This window comes from Notothenia rossii (assembly GCF_949606895.1).
Source record: "Notothenia rossii genome assembly, chromosome: 4".
In the NCBI taxonomy this organism is placed as follows: Eukaryota; Metazoa; Chordata; class Actinopteri; order Perciformes; family Nototheniidae; genus Notothenia; species Notothenia rossii.
Genome location: NC_136902.1, coordinates 21,003,741 through 21,023,337, shown reverse-complemented (window position 1 = coordinate 21,023,337; position 19,597 = coordinate 21,003,741). Strand labels below are relative to the sequence as shown.

The 19,597-nt window shown below is 43.9% G+C and overlaps 1 protein-coding gene across 3 annotated transcripts in view; it reads left to right on the top strand.

Moving 5' to 3' along the window:
• Positions 1 to 19,591, top strand: part of l1cama (L1 cell adhesion molecule, paralog a) — a 40,362-nt gene extending 20,771 nt beyond the window's left edge. For all 3 annotated transcript variants that reach the window (XM_079674897.1, XM_079674896.1, XM_079674895.1), the window contains 23 exons: positions 4,862 to 5,167; positions 6,277 to 6,291; positions 7,929 to 8,031; positions 9,420 to 9,622; positions 10,836 to 10,958; positions 11,383 to 11,553; positions 12,653 to 12,767; positions 12,948 to 13,132; positions 13,411 to 13,542; positions 13,627 to 13,773; positions 13,867 to 13,978; positions 14,262 to 14,422; positions 14,561 to 14,720; positions 15,428 to 15,552; positions 15,669 to 15,770; positions 16,252 to 16,449; positions 16,535 to 16,605; positions 16,711 to 16,939; positions 17,028 to 17,143; positions 17,758 to 17,968; positions 18,505 to 18,627; positions 18,894 to 19,070; positions 19,403 to 19,591. In XM_079674897.1, coding sequence (XP_079531023.1) covers positions 5,041 to 5,167; positions 6,277 to 6,291; positions 7,929 to 8,031; positions 9,420 to 9,622; positions 10,836 to 10,958; positions 11,383 to 11,553; positions 12,653 to 12,767; positions 12,948 to 13,132; positions 13,411 to 13,542; positions 13,627 to 13,773; positions 13,867 to 13,978; positions 14,262 to 14,422; positions 14,561 to 14,720; positions 15,428 to 15,552; positions 15,669 to 15,770; positions 16,252 to 16,449; positions 16,535 to 16,605; positions 16,711 to 16,939; positions 17,028 to 17,143; positions 17,758 to 17,968; positions 18,505 to 18,627; positions 18,894 to 19,070; positions 19,403 to 19,572 — 3,276 coding nt within the window. In that variant the 5' untranslated portion in view covers positions 4,862 to 5,040 and the 3' untranslated portion in view covers positions 19,573 to 19,591. The remainder of the gene's footprint in view (positions 1 to 4,861; positions 5,168 to 6,276; positions 6,292 to 7,928; positions 8,032 to 9,419; positions 9,623 to 10,835; positions 10,959 to 11,382; positions 11,554 to 12,652; positions 12,768 to 12,947; positions 13,133 to 13,410; positions 13,543 to 13,626; positions 13,774 to 13,866; positions 13,979 to 14,261; positions 14,423 to 14,560; positions 14,721 to 15,427; positions 15,553 to 15,668; positions 15,771 to 16,251; positions 16,450 to 16,534; positions 16,606 to 16,710; positions 16,940 to 17,027; positions 17,144 to 17,757; positions 17,969 to 18,504; positions 18,628 to 18,893; positions 19,071 to 19,402) is intronic.
• The last annotated feature ends 6 nt before the right edge of the window (positions 19,592 to 19,597 follow it).

Here is a 19,597-nt window from a genome sequence, read left to right as displayed (position 1 = left end):
GTGGAGACCCTGTTGTCATGGTAACCAGGATAGAAGGAGAGTGGGCGGTTGCCCTTACGGCTCCTCTGACAACCTTTATTTTCTCCTGCTTTGTGTCACTCCAATATTAAACCCTAACCCTTGACACAACAAAGGGGGTGGGGGGTAAGGTGAGGTGTTTGAAAGAGGGGCAAGATTTGGAAAACATGGCGTGATTTTTATTGCAGCATATTAAAGTAGTGGGAGTCGCTACGCATCTAACCGCAAAGCTTATGCTAATAGTGGTATTGATAAATGCGCTGTCTGTGTACCCTGATGCCGGATAAGCTGCATAGCTCTGCAGCCTTTTCTGCTGGTAAATTTCCATTTGCAGTTGACCATGGATCATCGATCTTGAAACACATAGTATTTGGCCTTTTAAACAAAGAACACCAGCGTGAGGAAGATATTGGTTTCCCCACTGTGCTGTGGGGCTAATTTTCCATTAAAGTTGCAAATATTGAATTAATCGGCCTCAATGCCTTTTGTCCGAGCCACAGTGAAAGGCGTTTAGGAAGAGGGGAGAGGAAGGGGGACGAAGAAATGTTCTGTGAAAAGTGATCGGAGGGGAATTGAAGAAAGCTTTTAGTGTCAGCTACCAAGGGGGCAGCATGAGGAGAGGAAGAAGACTGATAAAAAGGTGACAGGAAAATGGGCACTCATCGTTCTTGGGCAGTTCTTATTATAGGGGATTGGCTCTTAAGAAGAATATGTGAGAAAGAAATGCAATCTTCACGGCGGTGAATGATGAAAGACATATCTGTGTTAAAAAGTGAATTGTGGAGTGGAGCAGAATCAGGTATTCAGTATTATTTCACATGATTTGTGGTATTTTTCTGCTGTAGTGATAAAGTGGGTCTGAGACTTGTCTCACTGCAACAGGCTCATGCATAAAGTATGACCCTGCCAGAGAGAGGAAGAGGGGGGGGGAGTGAAGGAGAAAATCAGACAGTCTCACAGGCGACGACAGGTATAGATGGACAGCATCACTATTGGTCCAAACCAAATCCACGGCATGGCTTGTGAATGAATTATGGATTTGGGAGAATTTAGGGCAAATTGTGCCGACAGGAAGGGGATCTCTATGAATAATTCACTCAGTAGGGGGCATGATCATCTACCCCCTACCAGCATCACCTTGTTTCGCAGCCCCCCCCCCCTTCCTCACTTATACTATCCGTTGACCCTTATAATGTCTCACTGCCTTCATCCTGTAATGCCTATCAGACCATTTCTCCTTGTGAGTGTTTTCTTTGTTTATGTCTAAATCACTCCATCTTCCCTCTGTCTGTGCGTCCGTCTCTTTTCACTCTGATGTTTCTTCAGACAGACGAACCCTGGGGGAGAGTAGGGGGTAAAGGGGGGCATGTATTCATTTATTTTTCTCCCCCCTCCTTCCGTCCTGCGTTCTCGCCCCCTACACATCTTCACAGCTGGAGGTAGTTAATATTTAAAAGCAAGGCATGACAGGACACAAGACCTGCACACATGTTTGAACATACACGAGAACACACACACAACCACACACACATAATCATACATGCACAAATCCAGTCGAGCAGCACATCTGATGAAAGTAAAGAGAAGCTTTCAGAATTCATATTTGCATGACTCACCGTGTTGAGAGAAAATATACCAGGCTACATTCATCAACATAGCAGCTCCTCACACGGATACATGAGGACATGAAGCAAACAGTAAAAGTCTCTCATGTATATGTGGGTGGTTGGCACGGTGGGGATTAGGGTATGTGTGAAACTCCAAACATGATTTGACTCTTGAGGTTTGATCTTGTCTCTCCTCCCCACCCTCCTCCACTGATAAGAGCCTATTCAGCATTCAAAGTCCTTGGCAACACCCAACATGTCTACTTAATGCTAATTACTACATTTTGCAGAGAAAGGAAGGGTGCAATTTTCTATCTAATGGATGACAAGGGGGGTGCACACTACAATAGCAACAGCAATTAAATTCTACTAATGATAGCAACACTCACAGCATACTACAAAGTGTTTGGGTTATTCCTGTTTTTTGTAAGCAAAACGCCTCTAAGCATGAAAATCATGAATAATTGAAAGAGTTGCAAAATTGACTTGGTCGATTTGGCTCGTTTGATGCGGCGAATTTTCAGCAGTCAGGTTTTTTGTGGAAAAACGAAAACTACCACGCCCTCAAATCTCAACGCAGCGATGCTCACTCTACAATCTTCGCGTGATTGAACGACATCTGAAGCGCCAGTTGACATCCCAGTGGTGATAATAGTTTTTAAAAGCACTCAGAGACACTGTGGCGGGTCATCTCAGCCCAGCTGCAAACAGCAATCGCAGGCGTGACCTTTGAACCTGTCCAATGAAGCAGGTAACAGGGCTGGGATTGGATCGCTGACAGCTGCACAGCGGACACCCTGAAGAAGTGAAATCATGCATCTGCTTCGATGTCAGTGACTCTCACCCCTGTGATAATGGAGCTCCACGAGGCTCCATGCCGCCCACACACAACTTGGATGTGTGTGTGTGTGCGATTGTGTGCTTGCGTGTCAGGCCACATCAGTCTGTGCCATCAGCATGTTTGGGTGACTGGGTCAGCCACACTACATGGCAACCTTCCATGCTACTTCTCTCTTCCTCTCTCTCTCTTTCAATGCCCCTCCAAACCCATTATAGTGTTCCCCTTTACTGCTCACACTCAACAGGACTGCAATATTCTTTGGCAAGGTCTACTTCCTGACTGAGGCCCACTGGACCATGCCCTTTTATCAGTCTGAACCTCTGTCCGCCCGCTTGAGTTCTGCTTTCCTTTCTTTCGATCTATCCATGCATTTCAGTTTTCTTTGTATGTCTGTTACTGCCCCTGAGTGTGTACCTGAGTGTGTACCTGTGTGTGTGTGTGTGTGTGTGTGTGTGTGTGTGTGTGTGTGTGTGTGTGTGTGTGTGTGTGTGTGTGTGTGTGTGTGTGTGTGTGTGTGTGTGTGTGTGTGTGTGTGTGTGTGTGTGTGTGTGTGTGTGTGTGTGTGTGTGTGTGTGTGTGTGTGTGTGTGTGTGTGTGTGTGTGTGTGTGTGTGTGTGTGTGTGTGTGTGTGTGTGTGTGTGCATAAGCAGTACAATCCCTTGGTGAACTGTGATTGGCGGCATGACAAGTGACGGCCGCCACATCATTAATCAGTGCCCTGCTTTGCTCCACTTGGCTTTCCTTCACAGTCTCTTCGGGGGGGGGGGGGGCACTGATAGGCAAGCTCCCACCTTAGATCATATTAACACAAGTACTAATACCCTGACTAGCCCCGCTTCATTCATCTGCCTCTAATGGCATTTGGGAGAGCCTGGTTTAAGACCGGATCACAGTAATTGGCCCCCTGTCTCCCGACAACAACAACCACTAAAGCAGCTGATAAAAAGTAAAAGGAGAAGAGAAACAAAAAGAAAGTGAACAAATTATGCACACTGATTGGAAGAGCTTGCACGTGTGTGTATGTGTGGGAGAGGTTGGATTAGCGTCACAGCTGTCAGCCTTTGTCATCCCTCTTCATCCCCTCCTTCCATATGCCTCCACTCCTCCCATCACCTCTCACCCTCCATCAGCCACTCCATCCCTCTCCTCCCTCACCTCCACTCCTCTCTCTCCTCTGCTCTCTACTTCAAACCCACTTTTCCTCTTTATCTTCCCGTTCGTTCCTCCACCCACTTCACCCCTCCTTCTTCTGCCTCTTTATGTTCTTGTTGTGCCATTCTTCTGACAAACCAAGCAAGTTAGTGTAATGGCTCATTTAATCCTAATGATGTTAGTTTAAACTGCTTTATTAAAGGCTCCGCTCTTGTTTGGGCTTTCATTTCCCCTACTTTGGCTCTGATCCCATATTCCTGCTGACAAACACATTGTTTTTTACTGAGTGACATGAACACATCCCCTGTAATGAACTGGTCAGCCACTAGATCAAAGAAATGAATGATTATCACATCTCTCCGTCCTCTTCCTGCCCTCCACTCTTCTCCATCGTCTTCCTCTCCTCTTTTCTCTGACCTCCCCCCCACTCTCCAAGGTCGGCCATCTCTCTGCTGAGGCGTTGCCAACAAACAGTGGTGTGCCGAGCCAGAACTCTTTCAATCAGACTGCCATTACTGCCGAGCTGCCAAATAAGCATCCTCTCTCTATTATCGCCATTTTCTTTTGTCTCACATGTACGTCTTAATCAGGGAGGGCTGTAACAGTTCTTTGTGTGTGATACTAAGCAGCGTAAACAGTCAGCGGGCTGCGCCACGTGGTCCCGCGAGGGAGGACAGCCTGCATGTTGTGGCGAGGACCAGATCCAAGAGTACAGATGGAGAACGGATAGACTCCTAGCAGGGGTGGCTTCCCTTACTCACCACGCCTGATAGCATCTTTATCACACGCTTATCACAGTACCATCACCCAAGTACACTATGTTCGGTTTCGTCCTAGGATCAGTCCACCTAATTATCACCTATTTATTTGTCTGTCTCTGCATATGATCTGATTGAACACTTCATCAATCTGCATCTATCTATCCACAGCGAGGTATGGTATTCTGTCCATCTGTCCTGCTGACTGGCCCTTCCATATGGGCCACTGGTCATGTAATTACACAAATGGAGCTGTCTGATTAGTAGAACAGATTCAGTGATAGGCATTGTTGATGCTTTTTGTCCGGATGTGTTGACCCTTGATTGGTGTGTTAACTCCGTGCCTCGGTCTGCGTGTACTGTAGGTCTGACCACATGGTGCAGGGTAATTTTTCTCTCATTCTGACACATGGCCCCCCTCCGCCCCTCCCTTTCGCTTCTCCACTTGTCCTCCCCTCACCTCCCCCCTCTCTTTTATGTTTCAGAGAAGAGACCAGCAGGAGGGCGTGGACCTGACCTACAGAAGAGCAGAAAAAAAAGACAAGAGGGACGTACAAGGCCTCCCTGGAAAAGAAACAAAGCCTCACACTTGTGAGGTTGCCCTCTTTGTGCGTTCTACTGTACGAGTGTGTGAGCAGGTGGGACTTTGATGGGACAGTGAGCAATGCCTCACACGCAGCGACAGCAGGTTGGCAGTAGGGGGCAGTGCTCCTCACGCCTCCTCCCCCTCCTCCTCTTCCTCTCCCTTGCTGCCCAGCCCATCCAAGCAGCCATACACATACCCTCCAACTGTGAGTACAGATTCATATGGTACTATTCATGACAACGGAGGCTGAATGCTTCCATGAGGTTCAAAGATCTATTTGTTGTGCTAATTACATTGTTGAGCCCGGCTAATAATGATCTTTCATCATGGGTAATTAGTGCAAATGAACTGAAAAAGCATGTGTTTCTCTTTCAGGAACCTCAATATTCAGGGTTGAATTGCACTTTTATGCTCCAAATACTCCACTGTCTGAGGTTTCTTTGGGTAGCGCTCATCTGGGCCTGTGGTGTCTCTAATTACTTGGTAATTGATCCCCTCATACTGCATTGATTAGTCCCACTATTGATCTGGTTTCCTTGGTGCAAACCAGAATCTGATTGGGGAGTAATTTAATCAACAATTGAATTATACAACACAAATCCAGTAAGCTTTTTTCTTACTCGCTTTCATTCCTTCCTCCTCCTCGATGCAATATGTGGGCATTGGAAATACAGCTGAGCTTGTGGCCCTGCAGGGAAATTGATCTTCATCTCCTCTGTTGCCTACAGAGCTGAGAGAGAGAGAGAGAGAGAGAGAGAGAGAGACTTTTGTTGTTCTCTCTTTATCTAAGACAGTCCTTGACCGCCCACACAGACTCCAAAACAGGATATCGCACACACGGTAGACACACATGCACGACCTGTAAACGTTGATGAAATGCAGTAAATCCCCAAGTCTAATTCTCTAATAGGGGAGGTGTCACAGAGGAGAGAGGGCCGAGGAGGATGAAGGAATGATGATGAGGAGAAGGAAGGAGGAGCGGGTCAAAGATGTAAAAGGTCAAGGTGTCCCCTGCCTTTCGATTAGCGATCCTCTGCCATGTCAGTGAGTGTCAGTGGAACGGAGATGGGGATCAATAAAGGAGATGCGTTAGAATCTGTGTCAAGCAGGCAGGGGTTAAAAGCTACGCTCCATTACAGGAGACATTACGATGCTTTATCGTCAATGTATCATAATTGTTGCCCAATTATCTATCTAACTATCTGTTTTCACCATGTCTGTATATTAACTCTCTTTTCCCTTCTGGTTTACTGTAACTAAAATGTTTTTGTTTCCCTCATTGCCTTTTCTCTGGCCACCACTGTGGACTAACAGACCACATAAGTGATCGTAAGTGCTTTTAACTTTATTGACATTCATCCATCTTAATGCAGATGCTGGCAAAGCTCATTATAAACACTTTCATTATGCCAGAGAGGATATTTTCCTTCCTGCACACTGTGAAGGTCCTGTCTCACTGAATCAGACATTAGTGTGCATTTGCAGCGTTATGCTTGAGTGTTCCTTCGTGTTGATTCATCTGTTTCAGTTCCTGTGTTCGATTGCGCATGTGTGTTTGCACGCCAGGATGTGTGTGTGTGTGTTGTATGGGGAACATGCACCTGTTTCTGTGTGCCTTTTACTTTATGTGTGCTCAGCATCACCGGCTCCCATAGGTGAGATCCCTGTAGGAGCAGGGAGGAGGAGGTGTGAGGAGCTGCTGTCTGTTAGGAGGCAGCAGGGCTGTCAGATCAAAGGCATGGGGAAATAAAGGGGAGTTAGAGCACTAAGCACTGGCTCCTCTGCTCCTCCTCTGCCAATAATGGAGCTGAGCCTGCAGCCCAAAGCTCAATTTGATCAGCTGAGGAAATGGGCTTATTTGCTCGATCAGTGGGAATTCTTTCATTACATTCCCCAACTTTCCCTATCCATCTCTTTCTGAAGCTCTGTGAATCTACCCTTGTTTGTTTTTCATCTCCACCGTTGTCTCCCTTTGCTCTGTGTCTCTGCATGGTCTCTTTGCTGCACTTCTTTCCATCTCCTCCTGTCTGCTCAGCTCTTCCTCTCCCTTGCCTTTTCCACATATAATGCAGCCCATTTACCTACATAATGTAAATTCACCTCAGGCTTTGTCTCTTCCCTTGAAGTCAAATTAAAGACGCTACCGAAAGAATATCAAGCTGTGACCTGTATTCCACTGCTAACAGCCGACAGGGTATTCACTAAAGATTTACGTTTCTGTCTATAAGTATTGAATAACAGAATAGAAAAAGTGACACAGGCCCATAAAGCATGTGGAAAAATCAAACATGCTGGTTCAATAAAGTATTCACTCCAAATCCCAGCATGTCTCTTTTTATGATTCCGTTATCGAGGCTGTGCTTTATGGCTGTCGTGGACAGATGCGACAGAGAAGGAGAAACCTCCTCTGGTGGTCTTTCCTTTTTTCCTTCAAAATCCCTGCTTCATTTCCCCATACCCCCCCTCCCCCTATCTCTCCTTCTCACACAGACAGAAAGCACTATATTTCTCTTTTACATAAACTCTCCCTCTTACATTATGCTATATCAATTTCCTCTAGTCTCAACCCATTTTCTCTGCCCGCTCTCTTACTCGCACTCTTTTCTTTGTCCTACATTTCATCTCTTTCTCTAGGGAGTCTTTTTTTAAGTGATATTGACTGAATATACTTTTCTGCAGCTGTTAAAGTGTAAAACTGAGTGGTATCTCTGGTTATTTTGTGCTGCTTGGTAAGCCATTTCCCCACGGCCATAGAGATGTGTTTCTATATCTTTTATTTTCTCAAGTTTCCGATGGACAAAGGGGATGATATATGTGTGTATGTCATAGCGGGAGTTATTACAGCAGCATGCAGAATCAAAGCAGGTCATGTGAAGACTGCAGCACTATTCTGATTATGTGTTTCTCATGTATCCCTGCTTTATAAATGGTGTTGTGACAACACTAACTATGTTGTGTTCTTGCAGTAAAGAGGCCTCCGATGATCATGATACAGCCGGAGTCTGTCACCGTCTTTGGTGTTGAAGACTTCGTCATGAACTGTGAAGCCACCGGCAACCCTTTACCCATGTTAGTCATCACATACACATCCACACATACTGAAGATGCTGTATTAATAATGGAGGAGCTAGACACTGTTTATCTTTTTAGACAACTGGGAATGGTGACCTTCCCTGTCCTTGTTCAGCTGACATCTACATATTAGTATTACATGAGAGCACAGCTTCTCCCCGTCAGTACTCACTTCAACAAGGGATAAACGTCATTAAGCCCTCAAGCAATCTTTTCAGAGTGTCTTAGCTGCTCCGAAGTGGAAAACTGCTCCAATTGCCAAGGAAAAGATGAATATCGCAATTACACAGCACTAGCTCATGAGTCCCAGTGGGGCTTCTCTTGGAATTTGTGTATCAATTCAGTGACATTTAAGCCAGGCCCTCCCATTTGACATTCCTGCCCTCCCACAATAAACAAATTTTATTTTATTTATAAAAATGTAAAAAAAAAAAAAAAAAAAATTAAATTATAAATAAACTGTAAACTTTAAATAGGTAGGTAAGTTTGAGAAACCGGCTCGAGATACACTTTTTTTTATATTCCATGGAATGCTCTTAACATCCCAATAGCAATGAATATCTTAAGTGCTTTGACAAAAAATCCATTAAATGTCATCTGTGGAAAACGTAGTACTGTAAAAAGCACGACCAATCATCTGAGCCGGCCCGGCTAAAATAACTGGATGGCCTACCTGCCTGTCAGCCTTCCATCTGTGCACAAACTTATCTCGTGCCCTCATTGGTCATGTGCGCGTTCGTGTGTGTTGGAGGAGGGGCTCTGTAAGGAAGTGGCAGATTTGTTCCGGCTGTGTATTTTCCCATTCTAGCGCACTCGAGCTGGTTTCTCCAAAATTACCTACCCCACCTTTAAGGCTACGATGTATGTGATGTCAGATAGTAAAATAAGAGAATAAATGGAAAACAGGTATGAAATACTATATGACAGTAAAACAAGAATAGAGTTTGAAAGGGGAGCGATTTGTAAAATATCCATAAAGAAAAAGAAAATCTGCTTACTGTTCTGTTTCATATGGGTGCTGAGAGATGTATCCATAGATCTCTTAATTTTGCTCTCAAAGTGCACCAGATTGATGCTTTTAACTTCAATATCAAAAAAAAATCTTCCCTAAAGGAGGTTAGGTCCACCCCCACACAAAAATAGCACTTTAACCCTGCTTACCCAGCCCCCTAAAGAAAATCTCTGGCGCCGATACTGGCCGCGAGACATGACGGGTTTTGTGTGCCCTCCGATAAAAATCATATGCCCTCCCTGTAGATTTGTGCTGGCGCCGGGTCTGATCTCATGTGTGCTAAAAAATCAGCTTTTCCAAATGCATTGAAATTGTTTTTTTTTAATGAAAACTCTCCCAACAGCGTAGCTTATATATTTTTTATTTTCTCAAGTTTCCGATGGACAAAGGATGGAGAGGAGTTTGACCCAGGCAGTGACCCGGAGCTGAAGGTTACTGAGCGCGCTGGCTCATTCGCTTTCTACACACTCAGTAACACTATGGAGAGCCTGAAGCCGTACCAAGCCAAATATGTCTGCTACGCATCCAACGAGCTGGGGACAGCCGTCTCTAACGAGGCCACCATCAGCAGTGACGGTAAGAACATGCTGATGGCTAATTCATTCTACAACAAACTGACCAGTTACTGAGACAGAAGCATTACATTTTGACGGGTTATTTGAATATTCAAATTCCATCATGCATGAGTATTTGCTGATTTGTAATTATTTCGCTTAAGCCTTGAGAGCCACACGCACCATTTAAAACAGTATCAAACTAATCAAACCTCCTCTGATATTTTCTCATAAGGTTGTATCACATAGGTCTTTTATAGATGTCAATTTCAGCGTTAGGGCTCCTGTAAATGCCTTCAAGGTCCAGCGAGGCACGTGGTTGTGGGTTTTTATCAGCAATAACAAAGCGATATACAAAGCTGTGAGCCAGCGTATAAACCTTTCCCTGTACCCTGCTTTATAGAGGGCTCATTTGTTAGCAAGGAGGCTCACACCGAGAGCACCGCCACCCGGAATATAATTACATGCAATAACATGATAATCAGCATATACTTACATTCACACATGCACAAGCACACACATGGGCCCCTGGGCAAAAGTAAAGAGCACCTCTGTGCATCCATCCACCTGTGTGACTGGCTCTCTCCTGGGCGACCTCCTTCCTTCACAGTTTCCCTGACAACGGTTTCCCCAGAAACGCTCTTGAGTTGATGTCATGTGAAGCGCTCTTATGAAGCTCCTGTGGGGTTATCAACAATGGGCGGAGGGGAGGTGGGGAGAGGGAACACATATGACTCACAAATCATTTTACATCTGCAAGACAAAAGACAAGCCGATGTCTTCTTCCTAAATCGCTTAAAGTTCCTCAAATCGTTTTTTTTAAATAGTACTCCTGATCAACTACATTGTTTGTTCAAGTTGACTGTGGGATGTGAAGTGCCTCTTGGCTTTGCACTATACATGTCTGCGCAGGTTTGTATGTTTTCAAGGATTTGCAATATATCATACAGGACAAAACAGAAGAAAAACATGCGCATTTCTGTAGTGCATTCTTTTTCATTCGCTTCAGGAGTAATGGAAAAAGAAGCAAAGAAACTCAGATTCTCTGTGTACACAATATGGGTGACTTATCAGAGAACATCAACTTTGGAGTTTGATGCAAAGTTAACCAGAACTACTGGCCGATAAATGTTCATATGCCACAGTCACTAGAGCAACTCTTATACTGTATGCCCATAAGTGTTTATCTACATAGACTAACATGTGTGAGTTTGATCTCATGTTCCTCCCTGTAGTTCCTCCAACACAGCAGAAAGAAAAGAAGGGTAATGTGAAGGCTGAAGAGGGAAGCAGTACCATCCTGAAGTGTAACCCCCCGCAGAGCTCTATGGAGCCCATCATACACTGGATGGACTGGAGTAAGTACATTACCCTTACATCTCTCCTTCCATTGCATCCTTCCTGTCTCCTGTATCTTTCTATCCTTTTAATCTCCACTCAAAGTGAGTTGTTGATTATTTATACCTCAAACTATAGTATCTTTCCCCATGTCTGGAATATCCTTTCATGCATTTATCTGTTCCTGGATGTGTTTTTTCAAATGTCTTAGTACCTTTTGTAGGCTGAGTGGAGTCTATTGTTACCTCTATTCTGGGACGTCTCTTTATCATCATATTTCAATTTCTCTCATCCTATTGTATCTCTATGCCTAGCTCTTCTATTTCCTCTGATTATTTTATCCTCTTGTTAAGCTCCTTATTCTCCCTCTCTTGTTTCTCATTTTCTCTCTCTGCCACTATCCGTCATCAATGTCTCTCATTTCCCTTCTCCCTCTCTCTACAGAACTACACCATATCCAGCTGAGTGAACGGGTGGTGGTGGGCAAGGATGGCAACCTATACTTTGCCCATTTGACCACTGAGGACAACAGAAATGACTACACCTGCAATGTCCAGTACCTTGCCACTCGCACCATTCTGGCAAAGGAACCCATCACCCTGACTGTTAACCCCTGTGAGTTTTGCTCTAAATGAAATGACATGCTTAAAGTAAACCTGACTCAAATGACCTGAGCTGAGTTGCAGAAATGCATCTTCGACCTTTAATACTGATATACAGATAGGCAACAATGGGCACATTTCATGACTTCCCATGTAATAGCTCTAAAAAAGCTCTCCCTAGATATTCTGATAATTTTGGCGACCCAAACTATCCCATCATTCAAGGGTAGTTTTCTCTATAAGTAATGTTTTTTTTTTGGACAGACACTATCATTTACATTTTTTTACTATGTACAATCTGAATTTACTTTAAAATAAAAAAGATCTATATTGATTCTGACTTTTCTACATCTAACTCGCAGGTTTATCATTGCTTTAAATTTTTTTTAATTAATTTAACCCTTTTAGAAGTGAAGATATAGTCAATTGTTCTGGGAATGTCATTTTCGAGCCTGAGGCCTGGAAAACAAGCTCGGGGCTCAACTGGTTAAGAACAAGGTTACGATGCCCCTTGAAACATGCATTTGTGTTAGTGTGTATAATACTCTCATTTTGAAATATCCTGGACAGTTTGACAGTCACATGTCTTATAAATCTTTTCATACTGTTTTGTTTAAGAGAAATCTGTTAAAGTAAACTATATAGGTCTTTATAATTTAACAGCATAAATAATATGCTAAACCGTCATTATTAAAATGTGTTTGCGACCAATGGAGTCTCATAGTTAAACCAAAGTCAACTCAGCCTCATGTGGGGCTATGTTGTGCTGACCACAGCAGTAGACGGTCCCACAGCCGGCAGGGGGCCGTCACCTCCCCAGCCCAGTGGTAATGAGATGCATCTCACACTGAGACGTGGCTACCAGCATCTGTGGCCCCACTAGAGGTCAGGGAGACGAGCACATGTTAACATGAGAGACCTCTGTGTGTGTAGAAAGTCTGTATGATGATATGTTGCTAGAAAGGTCTTCTCCACATGATTCCACACCCTGCATCAGTGTGTGCGTGTGTGAGAGTCTCTAAAGTGGCTGCTGTGTCAGCAGCACAGCAATTTGAAAATTACCCATACATATTTATGAATCGTTGTTTGTGTTTCCGCTTCTCTTTCTCTAGCCAACTCCGTACTGCTGAACCGGAGGCCCCAGATGATGAGACCTACTGGAAGCCACAGCACTTACCACACCCTCCGAGGCCAGACCCTTGAGTTAGAGTGCATCGTCAAAGGCCTGTGAGTTTCCATCAATCAGAAAAACTTGAGCCACACCTTTTAATCATTCTTACCTGCATCTCATCCATCTCCTGCCCCTCCTCCTACCTCCTATCGTTCTCTGTTTAATGTGTCCTCTCCTTCATCCACACACTAACCATTCCTGCTATACCTCTTCCTCTCCTCCCTTCTCCTCTTCAGTCCAACTCCCAAAATGTCATGGCTGAGGAAAGACGGTGAAATGTCCGTGTCTCGGACCATTAAAGACATGTTCAACCACCGCCTGCGCTTTAGTAATATCTCAGAGAGCGACGGAGGCGAGTATCAGTGTACAGCTGAGAACTCCCAGGGGAAGGTCTCACACACTTACACCGTAACTGTGGAAGGTATGTCACATAACCACACACACACCTACATGGGTGGCAAAGGGAAGAAGACATTTAATACTCACTGTGACCAGTAAATAGACTTTGACTTGTAAAATGTATGGAGCATAAAGTACACAGAACAGTAAAGCGATCAGTTGCTTCATTTTGGAAAATGTGACAATTTGTAGTGTGTGACTCATCAATCTAACTAAGTACTGCCTTCTGTTGTCTTTGTTACTGTGAATTGTTTTGCTTGTAATGTGTACAGTATAATGTATATATTCTGTTTCTTCCAGCGGCTCCTTACTGGATCAAGGAGCCATCCAGCCAGTTGTACGCCCCAGGCGAGACTGTCAGGCTGGACTGCCAGGCCGACGGCATCCCATCACCCACCATCAGCTGGACCATCAACGGGGTTCCCATCTCAGGTCAGTGCATACACCCATAATGAAAATACATCACCACACAACCCTGTGCATGTAATGACTGGGATTTTTTTATTTTATTAAAAGCAATCGACAAGGACTCAAGACGTTCTCTGACAGCAAGCGGGTCTCTGATCTTAAAAGATGTCAACTTTGGAGACACTGCCATCTTCCAGTGCCAGGCCTCCAACAAGCATGGCACCATCCTCACCAACACCAACGTCTATGTCATTGGTGAGTGTTTGTTTCCTTCACTTATTACAGAGAGTTGTGTATCTGTTTGTAGGTCTGTGTTTGTCTCATTTCTGATTGTTTGTGTTGTTTCAGAGCTGCCTCCCCAGATCCTTGTTGAGGATGGGAATACTTACACATTTACGGAGGGCAAGACGGCTTTACTAGAGTGTGAAACCTTTGGCTCTCCTAAACCTAAAATCATATGGTGAGGCCCATAACCCCTTTATTTGTATCCTACTGTGTTTTATTGCAGTTTATTTCATTATGTATTCTAGGGTGCCGTCTGGCAGATTTTGATTTTAACACATTTCAAGGTGGTGACACAATTGCGTGGGCAGCTCATCGCATAAATTAACAGAGAAATACTGTTACATCTGGAATGTGAATTGTTGTCAATGTGGCCAGCCTAAAATGAGTCTTTATTATTTATGTTGAATAGCGGCTCAAAAGGTTTCTAATGGGTGTTTTGGGGTGTGTGTCTCTTCCAGGGAGAGCAGCAGCACCTCCTCCCTACTGGCTGATCCCAGAGTGAACCAGCTCACCAACGGGGCGCTGGAGATCTTTAATGTCACCCACGATGATGAGGGCTTCTACACCTGCTCCATACAGAACACCAACTTATCTGTCAATGCCGAGCTGGAAGTGCTTAGTGAGTGGGCACACACAGACTCACACACACACATAGACACACACAGACTCACACACACACATAGACACACACAGACTCACACACCCTTTGTGTACCTCATGCGGCGTGTCTCAGCGTTCTGCCTGCTTTCTCTTTCAGACAGGACAGTGATCGTGTCACCTCCACAGGATCTGAAGGTGCAGCGTGGGAACACAGCAATCTTCACTTGTCTGGCCGTTGTCGACCCCAAACTTGGCCCTCCACAAATACAGTGGAGAAAGGACAATAAAAAAATCTTCGAGTCCCCCAGTGATGGAAAGTAAGACTCAAATCTACCCATTGGAGATCGAATAGAAATTAACATAATGTCAGACATTACTAACAGGATTATAATTGTATCCAATGTTTGTTTAGTTGTTTAAAGTCCAATCACAAACAAGGGATACAAATTAATTAATAAACATTTAATTTCTTTACCCCTACATAACCGTTTTTTATCTTTATTTCCCCTGTTGTATAACCAAACAAATATATAAACTTATCGTTAATGGTCAAATGAATAAATCAGTGATTTTCAAATATGGAGACTGCGGGCCTCCTGTGTTTGACTTGACTTCAGACTACAGCAAATACTTTTACAAAGGTCTTTCCTAAGGCATTGAATTGTTTGACTCTGGGAAAGTGGGAAACAGTAAAGTAGGAAAACTGAAAAACTGTATCCCTGTAGCCAAATCACAGACATCTAGGCCAGCGGTTCTCAACTGGTGGATCCGTTTCGAGTGGGTCGCAGATGATGAAAGGCGCATATATATCACAGCACAATTTTTTGTTGAATAGATTTGAGTGGTTCAAAATTTCGGGTCGCCATTTATCGACAAAGGAAAAAGTGGGTCCCGAGGCCTGACCAGTTGAGAACCACTGATCTAGGCCATTCAATAGTAACATAATATGTGTTCACTCCTTTGAAACATCTGGTATATGATTACGAATTACGAGGGGATAATAATTATGACCATATTTCCTTAGATACACATTTGATGGACCAGATCTGAAAATCACCAATGTGGAAGAAGAAGATGAGGGCTTGTACACCTGTGACGTCATCACTAAACTTGACTCGGTTGAAGCCAGTGTCACCCTCTCTTTATGGGGTAGGATTTCTGATACTGTCTAATGCTCAGTCTTTTTCCAAATGAAATGTTCCTATTTGTTAAAACAAGCAATGTGCAGGTAGTTGTGATGATGATGCTATCGTTGTCCTTCTCAGATCGACCGGACCCTCCTGAACTCCTCCAGATCACTGAACCTAAGCGTCGTTCAGTCACCCTCAGCTGGACTCCTGGGGACGAACACAACAGCCCTGTGCTAGGTAATTACAGACAAACACACACACACACACACACACACACACACACACACACACACACACACACACACACACACAAACTTTGACGCGTACACATGGGCACACATCTGTCCCTTTCACTCTGTTTTCTTCTCTTTAACGATAAAACCGCTTCTTTGTTGAAAGGGATTTTTCTTGTTGTAATTTCTCCTGCTGTGATCCTGACTCTTTCTCTCGTGTCACTGAGTAAGGGTTTGTATTGCCTGAGACACACACAATACTCAGACCCATATCATTGATCTCCCTCTAGCAAAATGAAAGGCAGCTGTTTTCATTAGTTGTGCAGAATTATTATTTGATCTGCAGTATCAGAATAATATAAAGCTCAAAGTGTCTTGGTATGACTTTATCTCCACTGAGTGTTCATTTATGTTTCCATTGATCCTTATTGTTCACATCCTGTCCTTCTCCATCACTCCTTGACTCTTCGTTTCTCTCTCTGCAGAGTATGTGGTTGAGTTTGAGGACCAAGGTTCGAAGGAGAGTGGTTGGGAAGAGCTGAAGAGAGTAATAGGAAAGAAGTCTCGTACTAACCTCCCTTTGTGGCCCTACATGTCATACCGTTTCCGCGTCATTGCCATAAATTATGTTGGAAAGAGCGGTCCCAGCGAGCCATCCGAAATCCACAACACACTTGCCGAAGGTTAGAGTCACTGTTTTGTAACCACAGTTTTTCATACTCCATGCAACCCCGACTGACACCACAATGAATTTTTCTCCAATCACAGCTCCAGACAATAACCCTGCAGACGTTAGGAGTGAGTCCATAGACCCAGACACTCTGGTCATCACCTGGGAGGTACTGTACATCTGATACGTGAACATACTAATTATCTAAAGCAACAGCATCACACACTCAAAGAAAGCATTGGTGAATAATTGGTTGCTTTTGCTCTCACTACAGGATATAGACCAACGTAACTTTAACGGACCTGACTTCAAGTATCGGGTGCTGTGGAGGCGAGTGGTGGGCAGCGGGCCCACCTGGCACACCAACTACACAACCACGTCAACGTTCACAGTCAGTGACCTCAAAGGCAGCTTCTCTGCCTTTGAGATCAAAGTTCAGGCTGTCAATGAGGAAGGGAAGGGACCTGAGCCAGACCCTGCCATTGGTTACTCAGGGGAAGATTGTAAGATAATATAAAAAAAAGTTTTCCAGCTAATTTTCTTTACTGAAAGAATCTCTCCTTCATTCTCACCTTCCTGTTTGTCTTTCAGTGCCATTGGAGGCTCCAATGAATGTGGGTATTGCACTGATAAACAGCACTACCCTCAGAGTGAACTGGGCAGTGATAGAGAAAGAGACAGTCAGAGGACACCTGTTGGGGTACAAGGTACTGATCCTGTTATCCTTTGTTGTTGGCCTAACTTATTCAGCCTGTCCTCATGAATAATGCATATGTTGCATTTTCAGCAGAGGCAGCCAGATCTTAGCCTGGCAAGGGCTTCAGAGTTCTCTTTGTTTCAAGGTTGTGACAAGAAGAGCCTTTTCCTTTTTATTTGAGATGATATCACTTTCAGGATGTATCCCGCTCTGGTCCCACTTCCTCCCTTTATCTCTTTTGGGTTATTAATGCATGAGCCATTTAACACACGTTATCCTATTTAAATCCCTTTAGAAAACACAGTTGTATTGTCATAAGAAAATAACAGCAATGAATTCCGGCATTTGTGGGATGAAAATATATTACGTTATATATATATATTAAGCTGTGGCCCGGGAAATTATATAGAGAGTAACAAATCTGAATTTCAGTGATTACATTTACAACAAAATAACTTTGATATTTTCTGAGATAAGAAAATCATCTAGGCTAAATTCTTTCAACTACAATGGCCCTGACACAATTCATTTTCGGGATTTAAAAAAATGGTTTAAACGTTCAAATTCCCAAACCCATGACTTTCCTTTTTAACAATTTTATCATAACTGATTTTGTTGCGCCAGGTTTACGTGACTAGAACCGGCTCCAGGGGCCACCACCGAGGGCAGAGGTCCAGGCAGCCGGAGAGCCCCATGGTGGTGGAGACCACCGAGGAGAAGAAGCTGATCAGTGACCTCAGACCGTACTCCCACTACGACCTGGCTGTCACTGTGTTCAACAGCAAAGGAGAGGGACCCCCCTCTGAGACGCTGTCCTTCAACACTACCGAAGGAGGTGAGAATGATAAAGAGAGGAAGAACCGTATCGAAAGAGGGATGGGGCGATGTGGCTGAAATGGGGGGAGGTGATGGATGAAGCAGGTGAGGAGAGAAAGACAAAGGCAAAGGGAAGGATGAATAGTGGATTACAACAGAGGAAATTGCACTCCAGATATTGGCTGAATGGAGGTCAGTCAAGAGGAGGAGGAGGGGGATTATTGAGCTTGCACTTGTTGGAGGAAATAGTTGACAGGAGATCAAAACAGTATCATAATTCCTTTTAAAGGTCCCATGTCATGGCCATTTCTACTGATCATAATTTTGTTGTTGAGGTCTACTAGAATAGATTTATATTGTGCAATTTTCCAAATCACATTGGTTTCTCATACAGCATCTCTGTATAGTATGTGTATTCACTCTCTATCCTAAACGGCTTGTTGGAAATCCTTAAAGTTACATAACACACAAGGGGACGGGTAATAACCAGAAAAGCAACACATGGGACCTTTAAGCCATGTGCATTTTAATGAGGACTGTTTGTGTTCCTGCTAGTTCCCGGTCACCCCATGTCCCTGATGCTGGACAGCCAATCAGAGACAGAAATGACCCTCCGCTGGACGCCACCTGACCATCCCAATGGAGTCCTCGTTAGATATGCCCTGCAGTACCAACAGAGTGAGCATTGTTACCCCTATTCTACAAATATCAGGCACATTAATTATCCTGTTTAATATGTGGTTTTATGCTGCATCAAAGACACCAATAAGAACGTCAGCAGTGGACTGACACCAACCAATACTTTTCAAATCAATACTGCTAGAAACATGTCAAAGCATAGCCTCCTCCTAATGATGCTCATCAGTCAGACAATGTGTCACCCATAACGAACCATGTTGAAGATCAAGTTGTGATTGAATGTTTTTTCTGCTGTCGGTGATCAGTTGTGGAGAGTGAGGACAGCCCCCTGCAGTTAGAGTCAATAGACGACCCCACAGCCACTCACTTCACCCTGAAGGGCCTGGACCGCCACAGCCACTACCGTTTCTTCCTGAAGGGGTGCACCGCTTTAGGGGAAGGAGAGGCCATCATGAGGGAGGGTGCCACCACGCTGGATGGAGGTACAAACCTGATTAACACAAGAGCAAATTAGAGTACAAATTATATTGTTTTCCCATCTTCCAAACGTCAGAAACTATCAAATGCCCTAGGATAGACCTTTTATATGAATTGTGTATACAGTAGTCTGAAATGATGTCAAATAGCCATATAATGGTATCTTGACTCAATTGTTGAATGTCACATAATATAATCATGATCCAATATGCATCCAGAAATGTAGCAAAACTATTATATAACTAAGAGGTGATAAGAGAGCCTTTTCCAAAGTTTGACTTTGAAAAAAACCTGTACAAGATCCCAAATGTGATTCCTCTATCTGAATGTCTTGCAGCGCCTCCTACAAACATCCACTACTCTGCTGGGGAAAACTCTATAAACTTCACCTGGGTGGCCAAGAAGAGACACAGGAATGTTGACTTCCATATCCACTATCTCAACAAAAATGGTATAATATCTACACTTGAACTCCATAAAAAAAACCTTATTATGTTCAACTGTTAACAATTGGAAAAGAAAAAGGAAATCG